The sequence below is a fragment of the Jaculus jaculus genome, chromosome 15 (assembly GCF_020740685.1).
Source record: "Jaculus jaculus isolate mJacJac1 chromosome 15, mJacJac1.mat.Y.cur, whole genome shotgun sequence".
Classification (NCBI taxonomy): Eukaryota; Metazoa; Chordata; class Mammalia; order Rodentia; family Dipodidae; genus Jaculus; species Jaculus jaculus.
Window position 1 is genome coordinate 3,283,909 of NC_059116.1, and position 22,675 is coordinate 3,306,583.

The following is a 22,675-nucleotide window of genomic DNA, read 5'->3' on the forward strand; positions in this document are numbered from 1 at the left end:
TTGTTCTGGTCTGGTCTCAGTGAATGGTAAAGTGGGCAAGAGGAGGGAGGGCAAGGCCTCTTTTCGGACAGGAGCTCAGGTCCAGCTGAATAGATAAGATTAGTCACAGCCAGAAAGACAAACCCTGGAAGCTGCATTGGAAGCAGTAACTACTGCTGAGAGCTCGGGGAAGGATAAGCTCAGGGCGGGCTGGCACAGGATGAAGGATTTTAAGAAGAAAACATCTCTACTTCCCAGCAGTTTGGAAGAGGTCATCTTGGGTGCAGGAAACAGCGGCTACAAACACTTAGGGCTTAACAGATGCACTTCCAGACACAAGGAATTACCCTTTTTGTCTCCAGTGAGCACCCAGATCTTAATGTCAGCCTTTGCGAGTTTTGAAATGGTTTCTGGAACGCCATCTTGTAGCTTGTCTTCAATAGCTGTTGCTCCCAAGAGCTGGAGTGGACATTTGGGGATAACGGAATTAGCTCACAAAACCATCTTTAAACACTAACTGGCAACTTCTGAAAAGGAGAGAGTTATGCACCCACTGGTTCTCTGCCAGGGCAGCAGCCAGCGCTGTCAGGAAGAGCTGCTGTGAACTATACATTAGGCCAAAATGTGTTTCTTTTATTTTCTGTGTGTGTTTACACATGCACATGTGCATACCTGTATGTGAAGACCAGAGGACAGACTCAGTTGTCATTCTTCGAGGACATCATCCACCTTTTTAAAGACTAGGCCTCTTATTGGTCTGGGGCCAGCTGATGAGGCTAGACTGTCTAGCCCACAAGCCTCAGGGATCCGCCTATCTCCACCTCCCCAGTGCAGGGGTTAGAGGCCTCTGTCACCACACCATGGCACGTTTGCACTGGTTCTGGTCCTCATGCTAGCATGGTAAACATCCTAATGACAAAACTTTCTCCCCAGTCTCAAAACATGAAGTTATTAAATTACAAGACAGAAAACTTGGGTGCGGTGCCTCATGCCTGTAATCCTAGCACTCAGGGGACTGAGGTAGGAGATCACCCATAAATTCCAGTCCAGCCTGTAAAACACCCCAGTTTTATGTCAGTAAGGACTATAGAGTGGAACTCAATCTTGCATAAAAACAAACAAAAGCAAAAGTACAAAAGATGTCTAAAAAAGACTTTCACTGTGTATTTGTACTATACGGTTTCTCTGACTCATAGGTGATGTTAGCAATTTGTTGAATATTTCCCACTAATTCTAAATTCAATAGCAATAAGTAAAGGCTGAAACGTTTCATTTAGAATTGGTTTTTTTGTTTCAGTAATTCTTATAATGAAATTACTAAATGCTAGAATGCTAGTTCGTCATCATTTAAATATCAAACGAACTTTCTTGAGTGATGTAAAACATAATGGAATTAGAGCAGAATCATTACAAATGCTTTTTCTTGGCCAGGTATGATGCCTGCCTGTAATTCTAGTACTTGATCATCCATGACTGCATAGCAAGACCTTGTCTCAAAAAAAAAAAAAATTTCTCCTCTTTTGGGTTCTATCATGACAACTTTTATTCTGTTTTCTGAATAAAAGAAATTCAAGTGCTATAGTTCCTTTGTACCAACTTCAAATACTAAAGTTGAAATTATCTTTGAGGCATGAACTTAATTTAATAAGATGTAAGAAAACTTCAATTCTGTTTAGAATCCCCAGGAAAAGTGCTTTCCAGGCTAGGACTCACGATTAAGTCTTTCTCGATCTCCTCGTACGCCTTATCCAGAGCCTCATCCCGGCTGCTCGAGGCCACACTGGCGGCCGTGAACTTCTTATTCCATTCTGCAAACTCCTTGTCTTCAATTTCCTTGTAGCAGAGGCATAAGGTTCGAAGAGTTTCACTTGCAAATATCTGTTTGATTTGAGAGACAGTCCATCATTACTTATACATAGACCACATTGGAAACCTTACTTTGAACTAATATATCAAGAGAATTCATGATGAGGCCATGGAATATGAGGAATTCTACAGGGAATTATACTTCACTTGAGAATAAATTTTATTTTCCTGAACACCCCTAGGGGCCTAGGACTATATGTTTCTAGTATCCAAATTACATGAAGCAAAAATCTATCTTTCTTCTAAATGAAGCCATTAGATTGAAGTACTTTTTTTTAGTATTTTATTTATTTATTTGAGGGAGAGAGGGAATGAATGTGGGTGCAGCCAGGTCTCCTGCCACTGCAGACATCAGGTGCCTGCTCCACTTTGTGCATCTTGTTTTACATGTGTACTGGGGAATTGAACATAGGCCGCCAGGCTATGTAAGGAAGTGCCTTTAACTGCTGAGTCATCTCTCCAGGCCAAAGCAAACCTTTTCTCTAATAACTAAGAAAATAACAGAAAGGTGCAATCATGTTCTAAACCCAGAAATGTTGAATTCCTACTCAAACAATGATGATTGAAACCAATTCTAACAATCCACAAGCCACTCTGCAAGCCAAGCTCAAACATTTGAATGAAAAATGTACCTGAAAATTTTCCTGTCGTGAACAGATTTAATCCACTTTTCAACCATTTCAATACAAACCAAGAAAACTATTTTTTTTTAAACTAGCTGGCCATATTTTCCTTTTTTTTTTTTAAAGAAACATTTTTATTTATTTATGAGAAACACAGAGAGAACATGGGCATGTCGGGGCCTCTAGCCACTGCAAAGTCTAGATTCATGCACACTTTGTATACCCAGTGTTACATGAGTATTAGGGAATCAAACCTGGGTCCATCCAGGTCATTTGTAGCTGGCCATATTTTCTAGCTAAGACAGCAGAACTGGTTCAACAAGGTGTTTGTTTCTGAAGACTCTCCTGAAGGTTCCTCCTTCATATGGCTGGTCAGACTGACACTGTTCTCATCCTCACGAGAACTCACCCACTTAATGTATTTAGCTCCAGTGCAGAACCAGAAAACACAACATTCAGTCAGCTGCTTTCTGAAGGACCATTGCTAACTCTAAACTTCCATGGATTCTTTGTTTTTATTTATTTATTTGCAAGGGCAGAGAGAGAAAGAAAGAGAAAGACAAACAAAGAGACTATGAATGAATGAATATGGGTGTGCCAGAGCCTTCTCACACTGCAAACAAACTCCAGTCGCATGTACCACTCCGTGCATCTGACATTATACAGGAACTGGGGAAATCAGACTCAGGCCTTTATACTTTGAAGCAAGCACCTTAACCACTAAGCCATTCCTCCAGCCTCCCTTCCATGGATCCTTAAAAAGAAGCCACCACTTTTGACCAAGTGTGAGGAAGAACGGATAATGCTTTCTCTCGCAACTCCTGCCCCCGTAGACATCATTCTCACTCTCTCATGGGGAATTACCATCACATGACACACTAAGGCTCTTCCCAAGAATACTGAAGAGACAGACTACTACAAAGGTTCCATCTGATCTCTGGAAATCACTATCACCATGGAGCCAAAACAGTGTGAGGAATGGTGGGAAATTCCTGAACGATACTAGTTACAGCATCAGTGGAAGGTTCCAGAGGTGCACAGCCTCTTAAGGTGGAGGCTTGGGGTTACTAGCAATGGCATTAGAAGTCGCTGCTGGGCTGTCTTGTCATATAGGGATGCCATCTTTTCTTCATACTATGTCTGGAGTTTGGTGGGATTCCTGAAGACCACGGGCATAGGACAACAGTTTAATATTGCTGTCACTTGCTCAAGGCCACTGCAAGAGAGATAAGCCTGACTCCATCATGCCAGTCTTGCCGACAGGATTAGCCCTGCTGTGGTTCCCCAGATCAGCAGCAGGAGGGCAGAACTAGAAGTCAGTTGGCTATCTTCCCACTTTGATGTGTTTCCACCCAATGACACCAAAGCAAAGGAGGGCCAACAGCAGGCAGCTTCCACGTGAGCAGGAGCGGCACTTACATCCAGGGCGTCCTGGGTTTCCTGCTTGGTGGGGCTCATGTGATGCAGCCGTTCGTAGATCACAGTGTCCGCACCTTTGCAGTACAGCCGGATGTTGCCCTCTGGGGTTCTCACTGGTAACGGGGGAAGGAAAAGCACAAGGTTAAGCTTGACTTCCCAGAAGAAAACCACATTTATAAAGTGAAGTGACAAAGTTACTAAGCTACTTTGACTGAGGTAATGAAGTAAATATGAACATATTCCTGTGTGATCAGCTCAGTTTTTCATATTCTTTTTAAAATTGTCTGTGTATCTGAATGTGTGTATGGATGAGTATCATTGCGTGTTTGTGTGTCAGGAGGGGTGTGTGTGCATGCCACAGCACATGTGTGGATGTCTGAGGACAGCCTTGGTAGTGTCTGTCCTTTCCCTCCACCCTGCTAGAGTCATGGTCTCCCTTGTAGTTATTTTTCCAAAAATATTTTACTTACTTATTTACACATACACAGAGAATGAGAATGGGCCTGCCAGGGCCTCTAGTCACTATATATGAACTCCAGATGCAAGCTGCACTTTGTGCATCTAGCATTATGTGGGTACTGGGGAGTCAAACCAGGTTCATTAGGTGTTGCAAGCAAGCACCTTAACTGCTGATCCAGCCCAGTTATTTTGTTTTTTGTCACAGGGCTTCAGATGTGACAGTCTAGCTGGCCCATGAGCTTCTGGGTATATCTAAGCATCAACAAATAAAATGCGGGGGCGGGGGATCAGTGCAGAATTAGATGATTGTGACATCTGTCACAGGGAGACTCACCAATCACAGACATTCGCTTGCGGTCACTGTTGAAGTCTAAGATGGCAAGGACACTGTAGGTCCTCTCGACTCCCAGCTCGCTGATGGTGATGGTGTTCTGGGTCCTGGTGAGGAAGACAAAGCCAAAGTTCCTGGCGGCATTCACCAGGGCGCCTTCGTCAGGAGAGGCTGCCTGGTAATTCAGCTGACCTGGTGGGGAGAGAGGAGAGAGTGCCAGGAGAGCGGGGAGACCGGCCCTCCGCGCAGCCGAGCCCGAGCGCACAGGGCCTCCGCGGGCTCCAGCACCATCCCGAGGAAACAAGTTAGTGCGCTTAAGGCTTAGGCCAAAATAAAGCCCTTTTTCAATTTTTAAAAAATGATTTCATACATATCGTATTTTGATTATGTTCACCCCGTTACCATCTTTTATTCTCCCCAACTCCCACAGAATACCCCAAATCAGAGCATTTTAAGCTTTAAACTTTTACTTATAAATTGAAAGTGGCAACAGGAGCTGAAAATAAAATAGCTAGCTGGGTGTGGTGGCACACGCCTTTAATCCCAGCACTCGGGAGGCAGAGATAGGAGGATCCCCGTGAGTTCGAGACCACCGTGAGACTAGAGTGAATTCCAAGTCAGCCTGGGCTAGAGTAAAACTTTACCTCAAACACTGCCCCCCCACTCCCCCCCACACCCCCGCCGCCCAAAGAAAACAAAAAGCAAAGGACAGGGGAGAAAATTCCCCACATCCTACCATGCAGGAGACCACGGCACTATTAACATGTTACTCTTCTTTCCATTCCTTTCTAACCTGTCTGTTCCTGAAACAGCTGCTAACACTCAGGGTAGATAGTTACATCCTGAATTTTTAATAGCATTTTGAACCTGTTGCCATATCTTTAAAGATTCTTTGTAACCATTATTTTAATGGGTGTAGATATCTTACCATTTCTTCCTAGAGGCCCTTGGTTTATTTGCAAAATTTGAGGCTCTTGAAAATAAGATTTTAGGGCTGAGGAGATGGCCCAGTGGGTAATGTGCTTACTGAACAAGAACGAGGAGCTGCGTTCAGCTCCCCAGCACGCGAGTAAAATGCTAGGCCTGGCAGCCCACACCTGTAGCCCCAGGCCGAGGAGGGTGGGGGAGGAAGACCCCTAGGGCTTGCTGGCTAGCTCAACTAGCTGCATCAGCAAGTGCTAGGTTCCGTGAGAGGCCTTGAAGAATGAGGCGAGTGTCGGATGGCGATGCTCCCCACACACATGCGCACTCACTTTCACATGTGCCAACATGCATATACCCAGACACCTATACACACATACATGCAAACTACATATGTAAATGAACAAACAGTAATATTGTATTAAGCTTGGTGTGTGCATTTGAAGTATGAAGACTTTTCTTTTCCTCCCTCCCTCCCTCTTGTTTTGAGAGAGAATCTTAGGTAGCATTTGTCTTGAACATTGAATCTTCCTGCCTCTACCACCCAAGTGCAAGGGTTATAGGTGTGCGTCATCATATTCAGTTCTGTCTCCATTTCTAAAGACATATTTCTAGTAGTAAACAGGAGGGTTTTTTTTAGGGGGGGATGCTTAGGATGAAACCCAATGTTATATGCATGCAAGGCAAGTGCTCTACGACTAAGCAGCACCCCCAGCTCTATGATGATTATTTCTAAACCCTCTGCTATTCCTGACTAATTTGTTCTCCAAAAAGATTATGCCAGTTGACCTTGCCTTTAGAGAAATGTGTTTATCACAGCTATTGTTTTGCCAAAAGAAAGTGCACACAAGAGAACTTTGTTAAACTGATCAGTATCTTGATTTTGTGTGTGTGTAGTGTGTATACGTGTATTGTGTGTGTGTGTGTGTGTGTGCATGTGTGTGCAGTGTGCATTCATGCATGTGTGTTGTGTGCTATATGCTTGTGTGTGTGCAGATGCATGTACCTCATGCATGTCCATGCAGAGGGCAGACGAGAATGTTGGGAGTCCTTTGATCACTTTTCTTTGTATTTCTTTCCTTGACGTGGGTTTCTCCCTCAGCGCAGAGCTGCTGTCCATCAGAGCCTCAACCATGCCGCCTCTCTGCCCTCCCCCACGATCTTGCGGACTGGCTTACGAGTTACAGGGCTGTGCCCGTCTTGTACGTGGGTGCTGAGGAGGAAACATAGCAGTTTCCGGCTCCAGAGGCTTTCATGCTTACGTCCTCCGAATCACTGATCCATCTTCCCAGCCCCCTGATTTTTAAAAGTTAAATGATAAAAAAAAGCCTCCAATTCTCAGGTTACTTCTCACAATCTTAGGTGAAAACACACACACACACACACACACACACACACACACACACACACACACACACAAAGTCATGTTATTCAAACTCAAGAAGTAGCTTGCCTAGAAGGACAATAAGTGGAAACAAACACAAAAAGTACTTCTGGAGGGGGCTGGATAGATGGCTCTGCAGTTAAAGGCACTGGCTTGCAAAGCCTGATGCCCAGGTTCGGTTCCCCAATACCCACCTAAGGGCAGATGCACATAGTAGCACATGTATATGGGTTTGCTTGCATGGCAAGAGGTCCTGGTATGCCCATTTTCCCCTCACCTCTTTGCAAATAAAAATATTTTTAAAAATTAGAAAGTCCCTCTGGAGGGAATGATGGTGAGTGCGGCGTGCCTGAGTGCTAAATCTGGATGCTCATGACACCGATATACTCACTGATATATACACCTCCGTGCACGTATTATACTCCAGCTAAAAGCTTTTAGAAATCTATCTACCCAAGATTTTCTGTTTCCTTCCCTAATTATCCTGCTTCAAAATAGCAGGAAAAGCAGCTCTATAGCCAAATGAAGTTTTACAGAAAAAAGGCATTTAGTTCCCATCCTGGGGGCAGGGAGGCCACAGGTAGCAACTTTCCTCACCTTAGTCCTCCTGGAAGGGAGGGATGCTACAGGCCAAACAGCTGGGGATAGAACCAAACAGCCCTTCCTTCTTGTGCTGGCTCGGGTCATTCATTTGCATCAAGTCAGCATTTTGTTCTGCTTTTGTTTTTTTGGACGGGGAGTGTCTCTCTGTGCTACCCAGGCTGGTCTTGGACTTGTGGGCTCAAGAATTTCTCCTTCTTTAACCTCTAGAATGGCTGCCAGTACAGGGCTGATGTGCCTGCCCAAGTCGGCATTAATCACTTTCCAACTAGTAATTAAAGAAGTCACTGTGGACTTTCGATCTGAAAGTCACACAGTAAAGCCATCAAGCTGCTAAACCCAGCCGTTCTGCAAACACAGGAACCAAAAGGCAGCTGTTTACCCAGCGCTGTGCCTCCCTGCTCCACGTCAGCTGGCACCCTGCAATCTCACACAATATTGACAGAAAACCAGTTTCCAACAGAGAAAAGAAAATCCTTAGAGGTGGTGAAGTTTCCATGAGTGGGACAATGTTATCTGGAGCCAATGCCTTGATACATTCATCATGGAAGCAGGACTCCTCCCACTAGGTCCCAGGCATGGAATCATAGACCTGGAGACTAACGGAGAGGAGGAGATCTTCAGAGACTGGATCCAAACCTCAACTTGAAGCTTTCAGAAGAAATACAAACTCACAAACACGTCCACGAAGAAAGTGCCTTATGCTGCACACTCAATGACAATCAAAATGCCTAGTTGGTGGAAGAAGTCACAATCAAAACACATGCTCCCACCACAGATGTCACCTCTCATCATTCATCATCCCCAATTCCCAGCTGCTTCTAAAAAAAAAAAATGGAGATTATCCAGGTGTTCTGGCCATAACTGGGTGAGCCCTTCAAGGGGATGGGCTCTGTCTGGAAGGTATTCCACTAAAGGTAGAGTCTTGCCACGGCTTTGAAAATGTAGGAGACCCTTTGACAATGACTGAGGGCAGTCTAGAGAGTGGTCAGTGACCCTAGCTGCCAGCTCACAGGGTCACGAGGACCACAGGCTTATGGCCTATAACCATGGAGACCTGGATTTTGAAAAGCACAATGACTCAAACTTGGAAGAGGTTCCTGAACTCCAGTGAGAGCAGGGTCCAGCTGTGACCTTAGGGAGACAATGAGCAGAGAAACAAGCACCTGCAACTGGGTTTTCTGATCTGGAGAACTAAGATATCAGAAGCAGATGTTTGAAGCTCCAAGGCTGTACTGACTGATTACAGAGCAAACAGAAAGCTCGGGCAATGTCTCTACACTCGGATTGTCTGCTGAGGAAGTCGTGGCCACATATGTGAGAAGGTTTCTTCTTAATAATGTTGCACATAATAAAAAAAGTCAACCCCTACGGCACTGTCTTCCCCGCACCCCGTGGTGCCTGGAGGGAAACCCACTGTGCCCACACGCTAGGCAAACTCTCCAACCCAGCTCTACCCCAGCCTCCCTTATTCCCAGAAAGCGAGAGAAAGGAGTATTATTGACAGGGACAGCCACTTAGTAAAGGACCTTTGGAATTCCCCTCAGGCTGAGCCTGAAGTTCCTTTTCTATGTAATTTGGAGATAGTGTCCCCAAGGTCCCTTGTCTCATATTTCTTTACAGATCAAAGCCCAAGCCAGTTTCTCCCCTAACCTCCTGCATCTGACAACCCAACCTGATGCCAACTGGCTCAACTGCCTGTCATGTTCTGGGTGAAGCAAACGTCTTTGGGTGGAAGGCCCTTCACCTCAGAGGCCAGTGGGACAAAGCACTGTAGACCATTACAATGGAAGGACTTTGACCATCCGGCTTCTTACTGCCCGGCTGCGGAAGCCGGTGGTCAGACAGGGAATAAATCGGGCCAACTCCAGCTTACAGTCCAAGGCTCCAACGCCAACATTCCAGCGAGGAAAATAAAACAGAGACTACATAATGTATATTTGTGCAAGTTGACCAGTTAACACTCAAAATAACACCACATACTCAAAGAGAAGAAAAATCCTAGTAAATGAATCAAAACCCAAGGGAGGGGGCTGGAGACATGGGTTAGCAGTTAAAGGTGCTCGCTTGTATAGCCTGATGGCCTGGGTTCAATTCCCCAGTACCCATGTAAAGCCAGATGCACAAAACGGTGCATGTGGGTGGAGTGTATATGCAGTGGCAGGAGTCCCCGGCACGCCCATTCTCTCTCTCCTGCCCCCCCCCCGCCTCAAATAAATAAAAACAGCTTTTAGAAACTTAAGGGAATGGATGCTTGAGAAGCTCATACTCCTGCTTGCTACTCAGCCAAATGTGCTTGGCTAGTCAAACAGACCCGGACCTGCGCCTCGGCAACCTTCTCCCCGTTCCCTGCCAGCGGCCCCTCCCAGAGATCTGCCCCTCTGAGCTTGGCTACCTTGCTGTACTGCACCATTAGTGCCTTCCTCAGAGAGTGGGTTTCTCTGAAATTTGTTGAAAGGCATCGCATGTAGTTTCTATATGATTTTTATGCACACACCTTCTCTGGAGATTTCACATCGTACAGATGAAACATCAAAGTCAAGACTTCATCAAGAGGTTTCCTATGCTAATGTGTCTGAAGTAGAAAGTGGGTGATGGATGGTGAGGATGGGTAAGGCCCAGACAGACTGTGCCATGAGAGGCACATCAAAGGAATCTGTTCTCTGCAATATGTATGTCTAGCTAAACAGTTTGTTATAACCACATATATAAAATGACTAGTTTTCACTGATACTGGACAAATTTATCCTGCAGAACATATTTAAGAAATCTGCAAAGAAACCTAAATTCCTTGCTGTTCACATGCAAATTCCCATTATTTTTTCTTCTTCTAGTCAGAAAGGCATCTTAAAGAGGCTCGTGCTTTTGGTAATATAATTTCAAGTTCAGAACTTGCCTGAAGACTTACAACACACCTTCTAAGGCTCAAGGAATATTGCCAAAGAGGGAGTTTCCGGAAAAGAACCTAAGAGCCACAAAGTGAGAAGGTCTGCTGTGAGGCATTGTGCCTCCTCTCAGAGACTGACTGGTTCACTCATGACCCCACAGTGATTACCGATAAGCCCACTGAGGAGGACCCTGCATGGAATAGAGGTATGGGAGAGGGGACATAAGATTATCACCCAATGGGAACATGACCAATTTTCAATATGTTCATATATAAAAACTGAACAAAAATGAAGTAAAATTAAAGAAGAAATCAACAAGTCTACATACGTACCAACCACTATTTGAGGGTTTATATGGGGATGAAGATCTGCCCCACCTGAGTCTATCAAATGCAAAGTAAATGGCTGAAATCCTTGACAGAAAGTATTACTTAAGTTTAAAAGTCCATTTGTGATAGAGGCCAGTCCTGATCGTACATTCTCAGTAATCCTTCATATGATAAGATGTTTTTTACTGTACTAGTCATGATCCAACCTTTCTTTCTTTTTTTGTTTTTTGAAGTAGGGTCTCACTCTGGCCCAGGCTGACCTGGAATTCACTATGTAGTCTCAGGGCGGCCTTGAACTCACGGCGATCCTCCTACCTCTGCTTCCCAAGTGCTGGGATCAAAGGTGTGAGCCACCATGCCCAGCCAATCATTCTTTCTTTTAAAAAATATTTTATTTGCAAGGAGGGGGAGAGAGAGGGACAGAGTGGGGGGAAGGGAGGAAGGGAGGGAGAATAGGAATACAAGGGCCACTCGTCACTGCAAACGAACTCTATATGCATGCACCACTTGTGCACCTGGCTTTACATGGACTAGGTAATTGAACCCAGACCATCAAGATTAGCAAGCAAGTGCCTTTAACCACTGAGCCATCTCTCTAGCTCCCACCATTTCTTTTAATGATATAATGTCATTTATAAAGTGGCGAATCTATGCAGTGTTATAACTGAGTCAGTTGCAACTTTTGGAGACAAGAAACTTCCTCTGGAGCTTTTTCTGATAGAACTCGGTCATAGAGCTCTTGTCTAGCTGGCGTGATAACTCTAGCACCATGAATCAGTGTATGAGTGAGTGAGTGAATGAATGAATGAATGGGTGGTAAATTGCAACGTGTTTCATGTTTTGTCACTGCATATACTTCTCATGGTGGGCTCCCAAATCCCCACTGCTTGAGGGTGGGAGAGACGGATTCACCATGCGCAGCCCTGAGCTGCACCTGAATCGCAAACACGCGTCTCCGGCAATGGCCGCACTAGCCGCCGGTGTCGGCGCCGTCAGAAGCGCTCACCATCAAGTCTGTCCACCATGACCGTGTGGCAAACCGAAAGTAACAAGAAGAATTGTCGGACTTCTGGCTCCTTCCCTGACTGGATTTGCTCAATGAGGTAATGGTCGTAAAATGCCAGCTTGCCATCGGCGAACGTATTCCAGCTGAAGTCCACTTGCTGCAGAATGGAGGAGGAAAGAAAATGGGATTAAAAAAAATCTGTATGGGTGTGGTGGCACATGCCTTTAATCCCAGCACTCAGGAGGCAGAGGTGAGGAGGTTTGCTGTGAGTTCAAGACCACCCTGAACTCCACCTACACAGTGAATCCCAGGTCAGCCTGGGCTAGAACGAGACCCTACCTCAAACAACCAAGATAAATAAATAAATAAAATTGACCTTAGCTTTTCTTTGGAACCAAGCTTTTAAAAAAATAGTTTATGGGTTGGAGATATGGCTTAGTGGCTAAGGCGCTTGCCTGCAAAGCGTAAGGACCCATGTTCCACTCTCCAGATCCTATGTAAGCCAGATGCACAAAGGTGAGGCAAGTGCAAGGTATCACATGCCCACTAGGTGGCGCAAGTGTCTGGAGTTTGGTTGAGACCCTGGAATACCAGTTCTGTCTCTCTAAAAAAAAAATTATGTACTTACTTATTTGAGAGAAAGAGAAGTGAGAGAGTGTCTAGAGGGAGGGAGAGAATGAGAATAGGTGCACCAGGGCTTGTAGCTACTGAAAATGAACTTCAGACACATGTGCCACTTTGTGCATCTGGCTTTATGTGGGCACTGGGGAACTGAGCCCAGTAGGCTTTGCAGGCAAACACCTTAACTACTGAGGCATCTCTTCAGCCCTGCAACCAAGCTTTTAATGGTGTACAAATTGCCTTAGGATTTCAGCAGATTTTTCACTGTGATGAGGCTTACACTTGTATTCAAACTAAAAGCATCTTGTTGGGGGTTGAATTTCCAACCTCTAGTACTTATGAATGTGATTCTATCTGGAGACAGGGTCTTTGAAGAGATGATCAAATTAACATGAGGTCATGCTGGGTTAGGACAGGTGTCCTCATAAGTCATTTGTGTCTTTAAATTTGTGTGTGTGTGTGTAGACATGCCAGAGTCTTTTGCCACTGCAAATGAATGCTCATCCAGCTTTATATGGGCATCTGGGGAAGTGAACCCAAGTGCCTTTAGCCACTGAGCCATATTCTTGGACTGGAGCGAGACATTTGGATAGAGCCAGACATGTGAAAACATCATGTGACAACTGAGGTAGCCTGGTGTCTACAAGCTAGGACTGTAGTCAAGCACTGGAGGCTCGGAAGAGGCCCCAGCACCTGGACGTCAGGCCCCAGCCTCTTTCCCACAAGAAGAGACATTTCTACTACTACAAGCCGCTCAGTTTGTGGTGATTGGTTCAAGCAGTGCAGGACACAAGTAGCCCAAACACTTGTGGAGCCTGAGAGGAGACTCACCTCTATCTTGTTATGGCTGTGTTGAGAAGCATCTCGATGGTCACCTGAGGAACAGACAGGAGAAAACACATTGAGTCTTTGCTGTGTCCACAGACCCCACCTGGCTTGGCATACCCAACAGCGGTACTGATGCTGTGAGTGCCATGACTTGGCCCCCAGGTGGTTTTGGAGTGAAGAATGGTTTTCAAATTTCTTAAGAATTGAAAAAAAATTTAAATAAGAAAATATTAAGGATCAGGTGTGGTGGCTTGCATCTATAATCCTAGTACTCAGGATGCTGAGGCAGGGGGATTGACATGAGTTTCAGGTCACTCTGCTTTACACAGTGAGTTCCAGGCCAGGGCTGCAGAGTGAGACCTTGTCTCAAAAAATATATATATAGCCGGGCGTGGTGGCGCACGCCTTTAATCCCAGCACTCGGGAGGCAGAGGTAGGAGGATTGCCGAGAGTTCGAGGCCACCCTGAGACTACAGAGTGAATTTCAGTTCAGCCTGAGCCAGAGTGAGATCCTACCTTGGAAAAACCAAAAAATCTAGTTGTTTATAAAAGAAGTTGGCCAAATACTGGCCAATGTTGGGTCATATACTGGTGTCTGTCCCTCTATATTCCTTTGGGACTTGAATTATGTCCTTTAGAATGCTTAAGCAAACCCACCCAAAAGGGATTGCCACCACCAAGGGACCAGTTCTCCAACCTTCATTTAGCTTTATTTTTACAGAATCAAGATTTTAAATGTGCATGTATTTATTATTTATTTATTAGAAAGAAAGAGGCAGAGAGAAAATAGCTCTAGCCATTGCAACTGAACGTCAGATACATGTGCCACCTTGTGCATCTGGCTTAATGTGGGTCCTGGGAAACTGAACCCAGGTCCTTAGGCTTTGCAGGCAAGCATCTTAACTGCTGAGTCATCTCTCCAGCCCCATGTATCTTTTTTTCTTTAAAACAAAAAACTCATGTTGTTGTTATTTAAAAGTTGAAGTATTTTAATGCAGTATTATAGCTTTAACACTGCTTATCACTATAAAGAATGTTTCAGAAATTTAAAATGGAAGTCAACTTCTTATAAACACTGTGTTGAAACATGTATAACATGAAACTTATTATAAATGCGATTTTTTTTTTTTTCAAGGTAGGGTCTCACTCTGGTCCAGGCTGACCTGGAATTAACTCTGTCATCTCAGGGTGGCCTTGAACTCATGGCAATCCTACCTCTGCCTCCCGAGTGCTGGGATTAAAGGCGTGCGCCACCATGCCCGGCTTATTACTGTTTTTTAGTATATATTTTGTTTATTTGAGAAAGAGAGAAAGAGGCAGATAGAAAGAGAGAATGGGTGTGCCAGGGCCTCTAGGTATTGCAAACGAAGTTCAGATGCATGCGCCCCCTTCTGCATCTGGCTCATGTGGGACCTGGGGAATTGACCAGAGTTCTTAGGCTTCACAGGCAAATGCCTTAGCTGCTAAGCCATTTCCCCAGCTCTATAACTGGTTTTTGACCACAGTTCTGTGACATTAGGAGCAGCCACACCGTGGCGCAGCTGTCACCACGGTCTCCCTCCAGACGGGCTTTAACTGAGTCTCTGAGTCTCTGCATTCCTTAAACACTGGCTTCCTATTGTCCAACCCCAAGGCCATGGCCACTATGACTAAGAGGCTTCATACAACCCTTGCTCGTGGGGGATTGTCTTATTTCACTTAGCAGAGTGTCCTGAAGGTTCACCCATGTTGCAGCCCAGGTCAGATGGTCCTGTTCTAAGACTAAATAATACCCTATTGTGGGAACATAGCACATCTTGTTTATGCATTGATGAACACTTTGGATTGTTTCTTCCTTTTGTCTATTGTGAATAAAGCTGCTATGAACACAGGTGTACAAACACCTCCATGGGTCCCTACTTTTAATTATTTTGTGTAAAATATATTTTAGAAGTGGAGCTGCTAGATTATAGAGTAATTGATTTTTAATGATTTTTTTTTTTTTTTTTTTTTTGGTGACAAGTAACTATTTCTGACTGTTGACCTTGCTGTGCGTGTGTTCCAAACAGTGTCCACGATGCCTGCAGCAAGAGGACGTGACCCAGGGAGGGGACCACCAACACTAGGAAGCAGGCTCTGATCTGACAACCACCCAGGGAATCCTGCTTGTATCCTAATTCAATAGCCAACCATTCCCACCACTTCAGACCCCCAACATACCAACCACAACCTAATACATGAACAAGTAATTCTGGAGTTATTTTGTTCCCTCACACTCACCGTAGATTTGGCCGTTGATGCAGCACTTTTTGAAGGTCATGATATTTTGTGTGAGCGTCCCCGTCTTGTCGGAGAAGATGTAATGGATCTGCCCGAGCTGCTCGTTCAGCGTGGTGGTCCTTGCCTTTGCTGGCGTGTCCTTCTCGGCATAGTACATCTGCAGGTCCCAGTTGATGAAGTGACTCTGTCCCAGGCGAATCACTTCCACGCTAGGAGGACAAAAAGGTTCCTTTCCATGGAGGGCTGAGGGGAGTGGCCGGAAGTCGGGTCCACTGTCACTGCACTGGGAATAAGTTGCTGATCTGCTGCTGTGCCCTGAAAGTTAGTGTCCCTCCCATGAGGTTCATCCCCCCTGTCAGCTTGATGGGACTCAGGATCACCCAGGGATCACACGCCCATCTGCTCACATCTATGAGGGAGTTCCTAGATCGGGTTCACTGAGATGGGAAGACCCACTCTCTGAATGTGGGCAACAGCATCCTATGGGCTGGAGACCTTGACTGAATAAAAAGGAGTAAAAGGGCTGCAGAGATGGCTCAGTGTTTAAGGCACTTGCCTGCAAAGTCTGACTTCCTGGGTTCGATACTCCAGTACCCACATATAGCCAGATGCACAAAGTGGCAATGCATCTTTAGTTTGTTTCTAGTTGCTAGAGGTCCTGACACATCCACTCTCATTCTCTCTCTTCTTTCTATCTTTCTCTGCTTGCACTTTTTCCACTTTTTCAAGGTAGGGTCTCCCTCTAGCCCAGGCTGACCTGGAATTTGCTACGTAGTCTCAGGGTGGCCTCAAACTCATGGCAATTCTCCTACCTGTGCCTTGCGGGTTCTGGGATTCAAGGTGTGCATCACCATGCCCAGCTCAAAAAAAAAAAAAAAAAAAAAAAAAAGAGGAAATAGAGCTGAGCAGCAGCATTTTCCTCTCGCAGCTTCCTGACGCTGTCGCCATGAGACAAGCTGCTTCAAGATCCTACTTCCACACCTTCCCACTGTGATGGACCATACTCTCAAAAAAACAAACAAACAAACAAAAAAACCCCACTTCTCCCTTAAGTTGCCTTTGTTAGGTATTTTGTCATAACAATGAGGAAAATAATTAATATACTCCTCCAAAACTCATATATTAAACTCTTAATTCTCAACACATCAGCACTGAGGTGGGGCTGTTCAAAGAAGGTTAGTTCCTGAGAGCAAAATGCCCCATGACTGGGGTAGAATCTGGACTAAACTGGTCCCACAGGGCTTGTTTTCCATATGCCCTGTGTCATGTGAAGACACAGAAAAAAGGTGTCATCCATGAAGCTAAGAGTGGCCCCTCACCAGACACCAGATCTGTTAAATACTGATGTTACAACTACAGAGAATTACGCATGTCTCAGTTGTTAAATATACTGCAAAGCTGTATGCATACTCAACGTAAAAAAAATTGTTTTGACAGAGAGAGAGAGAGACAGAGTGAGTGAGTGAGGGAGGGAGGGAGGGAGAGAGTTGGCACACCAGGGCCTCAGCCACTGCAATCAAACTCCAGATGCTTGAACCACCTAGTGGACGTACACAACCTTGTGCTTGCCTCACCTTTGTGCATCTGGCTAATGTGGGATCTGAGGAGTCAAACATGGGTCCTCAGGCTTCACAGGCAAGCGCCTTAACCACTAAGCCATCTCTCCAGGTCTTATTCAGCAACTTTTAAATGGCCAAGGGATGGTTGCCTAACAAGTTTCACAGGTGGGAAAACAACTCTCTCCCTTGTAAACATCGGCCCTGCTTGGTACCTAGCACCATCCTAGGGGACAGGTCAGCCAACAGTGCAAATTAAATTGCTGCTCACAAGCCCATGGAAACATTCGGTCAGCCAAAATGCTCGTCAGGAGCTGGGTATTCTCTGCCAAAAGTCAGAGTGGGGACGGGGAGATGGGGGGCAAGAGGAAAGAGAAGTGATGGTTCAGACAGGGTGGGATAGGAAAGGCCAGGGTGACAAGGTGACATCTGAGCTGAGAAGAGAAAAGTGCACATGGTCAGATGTGTGAAGTTGTCTTATAATCCTAGCACTGAGGAGCAGAAGCAGGAGGAGTCCTGTAAGATTGAGGACAACTTGGTCTACATGTGAGTTCTAGTCTAACTGGCTATACAGCAAGATTCCCATAAAAAAAATTCAGGAAGTATAGCGAGAAGAACTTTTGCAGGCCAGGATGAGTGTTCCAAGATCTGGGAGGAGAAGCATTATGGCAGAAGGAACAGGAGCCCAGGAAGGTAGTCTGAGGGGTCACCAATTGAATGCTGGGTCATAGGGGCCCCCTTGGGCCTGGCTGAGTCCATTCTGAAAAAACAAAGCTACTGTATGGAGGAGGTCAAGTCTCCAATGACCTGATATGACTTATGCTTTCAAAGGACTTTTACTTCCCAAGGAAATAAAGGAATGGCAATGAAGCCTATGATTTTACTTTTTAACTCCAATGATATACAACATTTTATTTTATAATTTGCAGTGATAATTTTAGACAAAATCTGTAAATTTATATTTCTTTAAAAAGGTAACACTAATAATCTTACCTTGTGTTTCTTTCCTTCCTTCCCTCCCTCCATTCTTTCTTCCCTTCCTTTTTTCCTCCCTTCTTCCTTTCCTTTCTTTTTGCCACTTCGCAAGCAAGCACCTTTCACCACTGCGCCATCTCCCCAGTCCTTGGCTGTCATTTTGACTGTCACTGACATGGCGGATGTGGTGAGAGTGACGGGCAGGGGCGCCTGCCCAGGAGGCAGTGGCAGGAAGGGTGACTGGTGAGTAAGGGTGACAAGGAGGAGTGACAAGAGGCTGGGAGGCTCCTTAGGAGAACAAGGGTGGCCGTGACTTTTTTCTTTTCAAACATTGTTATGCATTTATTTGCAGAGAGATTGGGAAGCCCCAGAGGACGACGAGATGAGGGAGAGACACAGGTGTGTCAGGGCCTCTTGCCGCTGCAAATGAACTCCAGACACATGTGCCACCTTCTGCATCAGGATGTATGTGGGGCTCTGAGTCGTCTCCCCAGCCCTGCCATGACATTCTAGATCTTCACTTTCTGTTCATTTTATTTACTTATTTTATTTGGGCTGGAGAGTTGGCTTAGACGTTAAGGTGTTTGCCTGCAAAGCTAAATGACCTTCGTTCAATTCCCCAGGCCCCACATAAGTCAGACGCACAAAGTGGCACGTGTGTCTGGAGTTTGTTTGCAGTGGCTGGAGGCCCCGACACGCTCATTCTTTCTCCCTCTCCCTCCCTCCCTCCCTCCCTCCCTTGTGTGTGTTCACTCTGCCTCTTTCCCTCTTTCAAATAAACCTGGTTCTTTGGCTTTGCAGGCAAGCACCTTAACTGCTAAGCCATCTCTCCAGCCCCGAAGTCTTCACTTTCTCCCAAGCTCCTCTGGAAGCCTGGGCTTTGGAAATCCATTGAGAAAATTTATCAAGCAAATGGCTGTTGCCTTTGACCTTGGAATGCCCGTGAGTTTCTCTGCCCGGAGGACAAGATAGAAGGTGCCTGGCACAGAGCAGATCCTCAGAGTTCATGGCCTTTCCGTATCTCACTGTCAATCCCAAACAGAAGATATTTTCTTAATTGTTTTTGACCTTTGAAACGATGATTGCAGAACAGAAAGGTGCTGTGTGTGGGAAGCATACTCTGTTCTTTCCAGAAAGCGAGAGGACAGGGGCTCAGCCTTACCTGACATAGAGGGAGATGGGCACCATGGTATTGAGCACGATGATGTAGCCCCAGAAATTCAGGAAGCCCCGGTAGGAGGGGGTGGCATTCTCTCCGTCATAGAGGTACCAGGAATAATTGCCAACTTGGGCTTCCCAATATGCGTGGCCAATGGCCAGGCCAGCCGAAAGCAGGATGAGAACAATAAAGATCTGGAAGACAGGGAACACTCATATGGACTCCAAGCATGGATGCCAACTCCGCACTTGTGCCGGATGCTAATTAACCTCCTTCAGTACTTTACATGTCTATGACCATCTGATGTCTGTAAAAATAGCACATGTAAAACTGGACCATGGGCTGGAGAGACGGCTTAGCAGCTAATGCACTTGCCTGGGAAGCCTAACAACCTGAGTTCAATTCCCCATGACCCATGTAAGCCAGATGCATAGAGCAGTACATGCGTCTGGAGTTCGTTTGCAATGTCTGGAGGCCCTGGCACGCCCATATTCTCTCTATCTCTCTGCTTGCAAATAAATTTTTTAAATTAAAAAAAACTCGACTGTAAGAATGCTTTGAACATCTATATGGCTGTTAGGATTGTACAAGATGAGGTGTTTTTAAAAAATATTTTTAATTATTTGAGAGACAGTATGTGTGTGCCAGGGCCTCTTGCCACAGCAAATGAACCCAGATGTGTGTGCCATTTCATGCAAGCCTGCTTTAAGTTGGTCCTGGAGAACTGAACCCAGACCTTGTAAGCAAGTGCATTTAACCTCTAAGCCATCTCCCAAGCCTAAGAGGAGGTTTTGTCCCCAAAATTATCTTTCAAAAGAGAAAGTGATGTCTTCCACTCAAACCTGCAGAGACTTGCCGTCCAGGGGCTCATCTCTCATTTTCACTTTAAACACAATTACACATTGTTTGGGAAGATATGTTACCCTAGCATGAAATGACTTCAAAGAAAGTTGAATTAGGAGGCTTATAGAAAAGACTTGATGACAACTGTTTTGCTTTTTAAGATGGTCTCACTATGTACATTACATGACCCAGGCTGGCTTTAAACTTGCAGTTCTTCTGCTTGGACCCCTGTGATGGTTTAAGTTGTTGTCAACGTGGGGGCCTACAACTGCTATTGGACTGCCGTAAACTAATCTAATAAATCCTCTGACCCCCACCCCTTTTCATGTTTTCTGAGCTAGGGTCTCACTCTAGCTTAGGCTGACTTAGAATTCACTGTGTAGCCTCTGGGTGGTCTCGAACTCATAGTGATCCTTCTACCTCTGCCTCCCTAGGGCTGGGATTAAAGGCATGTGCCACCATGTCCGGCAAATTCCCTTTTAATACATTTCATTCTAGTGTCCTGTTCCTCTACAGAACCCTGACGAACACAGCTCCCAAGCTCTGGGGTCACAGACATGGCAACCATGCCTGGAGTAGAAATTGTTATTTTTTTTAAAGGGAGGGACATATCCCCCACATTTGGGTAATTCTTCCTAACGACACCATGTAATTACACGTGCACAGCATCAAGGACAAGGTCACGCAGGAAGAATTGTAGCCCGGGACACAGTAAAGAGCCACTGTTCCACCAGGCACGTTGGTGCCTGCCTATAACTGTGACACTTGGGAGGCTGAGGCAGGAGGACTGCCACAAGTGCAAGCCTGCCTGGGATACCTTAAAGGAAGTGAAATAAAAGAAGAAAAAAAACCAGAGAAAAAGTCAACTGTTGTAGTGGTCTTTGTGTATTCAGAGTAGGTGTGGAATTTCCAGGAACAAATACAAATTTCTGGACACAGATTCCAGAGCTCTGTCTCAAAACCACCTGGCAGAGAGCAGAGACGACGGGCTCTTCTGGTCAGGCCTATGGTGACAGCACTGAAGGGAAACACGTCAAGTTCAAGCAAGATTTGCATAGCATTGGAGGCTGAGGGGGAAGCTGGCTCTCAATTACTCTGTTACTTCCACATAGCTTTCAGTGTGTATGTGTAACTAGTGAATTATCATCATTACACATCCTTAAGAGCTTATGTACTCAAACTCGATAGTGTGTGTGTGTGTGTGTGTGTGCGTGCATGCATATAGGCCAGAATACAGCATCACGTGGCGTCCCTCAGATTCCAGCCACCTGGAACTTGCCAATCAGTTTAGACTGTCTCAAGCCTTGGGGATCTGTCTGTCTCTGCCTTCCAGCGTTGGGGTTATACCTGTGTGTCAGCTTTTGCACATGGGTTCTGGGGATCCAACTCAAGTCCTCAAGCTTTCAACGCAAGCACATGACCCAGTGAACTATCTTTCCAGCCCTGAACTACACATTTGAGAAACAACTCTCTTTGGAAGTAGGAGAGTTGTATTTGGGATCGCTGTACAGAAAAGGGCTAACCCAGCAGAGCGGAGTCTAAGAGGACCCCTGTGCTGACCTTTGAGGATCCCTCATCCATGCTCAGACGTGTGTCACTTAACCCTCGTGCTTACAATCTGTATTAAGAACTCTTAATAGACTCCGACTCTGCCTCAAAATGCAGAGGAGGAGTAGGGGAAGAAGGTCAAGATGTCTCACTGGCATGACAGGGCCCGGGCTGGTGCATGGAACTGAGATTGGGTGGCGCTCTCGCTTTTACTTCTCCTCTGATAAGGACATCTCACTGTGCCTGCTTGGGCAAACAGTCCCATTTATGCTGACACCTGCATTCCTTTTGGGAGCCTGGAATTTTGGTGGATGCCAGGAGGTGGTGCCCACACGACCTGCCCTCAATTAAAAGAAGTTGATAAGAGTTCTAATGAGATTTTCTGAAGATAACATGACATGTGTTGCCACTAGTAGTTGCTGAGGGACCTGAGAGCCTCTTGGTGTGACTCCACTGGGGAGACAAAGCGAGCCTGGCTTCCCCTGGATTTTGCCTTCCCCTGCCATCCTTCTTCGTCCCCTTTTGTGGTTAGAAGTCCCAGCTGTGAGTACAACGTATGCCAAATCCCGCATGTCCTCCTAGTCTGTCCCTGAACCTGGGTGTGACCTTGAGAATGCTCAACTCCCTTTTAGCCTTGCCTTATGTTGGGGTTTCTACAGTGTATGTTACACACACACACACACACACACACACACGGGGGGGCGTGAAGAGAGACAGAGACTTTGCATTTATGTGAACAATGCTCATGAGAAACAGCCGTACGATAATCCATAGTACACTGCTCGGCCCCATCCACTTGTCTGGTGTCCCCTTGATTTCTCTGAGTGTGTACATGTACATAGATGTATGTTTATATACATACATACATACATGTGTCCATGCATGTGGAGGCCAGACAATAATGTCAGGTGTCTCCCTCAGTAACCTTTTTACCTTATTTTAAAAACATTTTTATTTATTTGAGAGAAAGAGGCAGAGAGAGAGAAGGAGAATGACAATGAATGGGTGCCCCAGGGCCTCCAGCTGCTGGACACAGACTCCAGACTCGTGTGCCCCTTGTGCATCTGGCTTACGTGGGCTC

At 45.6% G+C, this 22,675-nt stretch overlaps 1 protein-coding gene across 1 annotated transcript in view; it reads right to left on the bottom strand.

Annotated features, from left to right (window-relative positions):
* Atp8b1 (ATPase phospholipid transporting 8B1) overlaps positions 1-22,675 on the bottom strand; it is a 145,108-nt gene that overhangs the window by 25,857 nt on the left and 96,576 nt on the right. Inside the window, exons 12-19 of the mRNA XM_045135070.1 lie at positions 19,207-19,397; positions 15,514-15,722; positions 13,258-13,301; positions 11,806-11,962; positions 4,681-4,869; positions 3,888-4,000; positions 1,693-1,857; positions 327-438 (exon numbers count right to left, since the gene is read on the bottom strand). Coding sequence (XP_044991005.1) covers positions 327-438; positions 1,693-1,857; positions 3,888-4,000; positions 4,681-4,869; positions 11,806-11,962; positions 13,258-13,301; positions 15,514-15,722; positions 19,207-19,397 — 1,180 coding nt within the window. The remainder of the gene's footprint in view (positions 1-326; positions 439-1,692; positions 1,858-3,887; positions 4,001-4,680; positions 4,870-11,805; positions 11,963-13,257; positions 13,302-15,513; positions 15,723-19,206; positions 19,398-22,675) is intronic.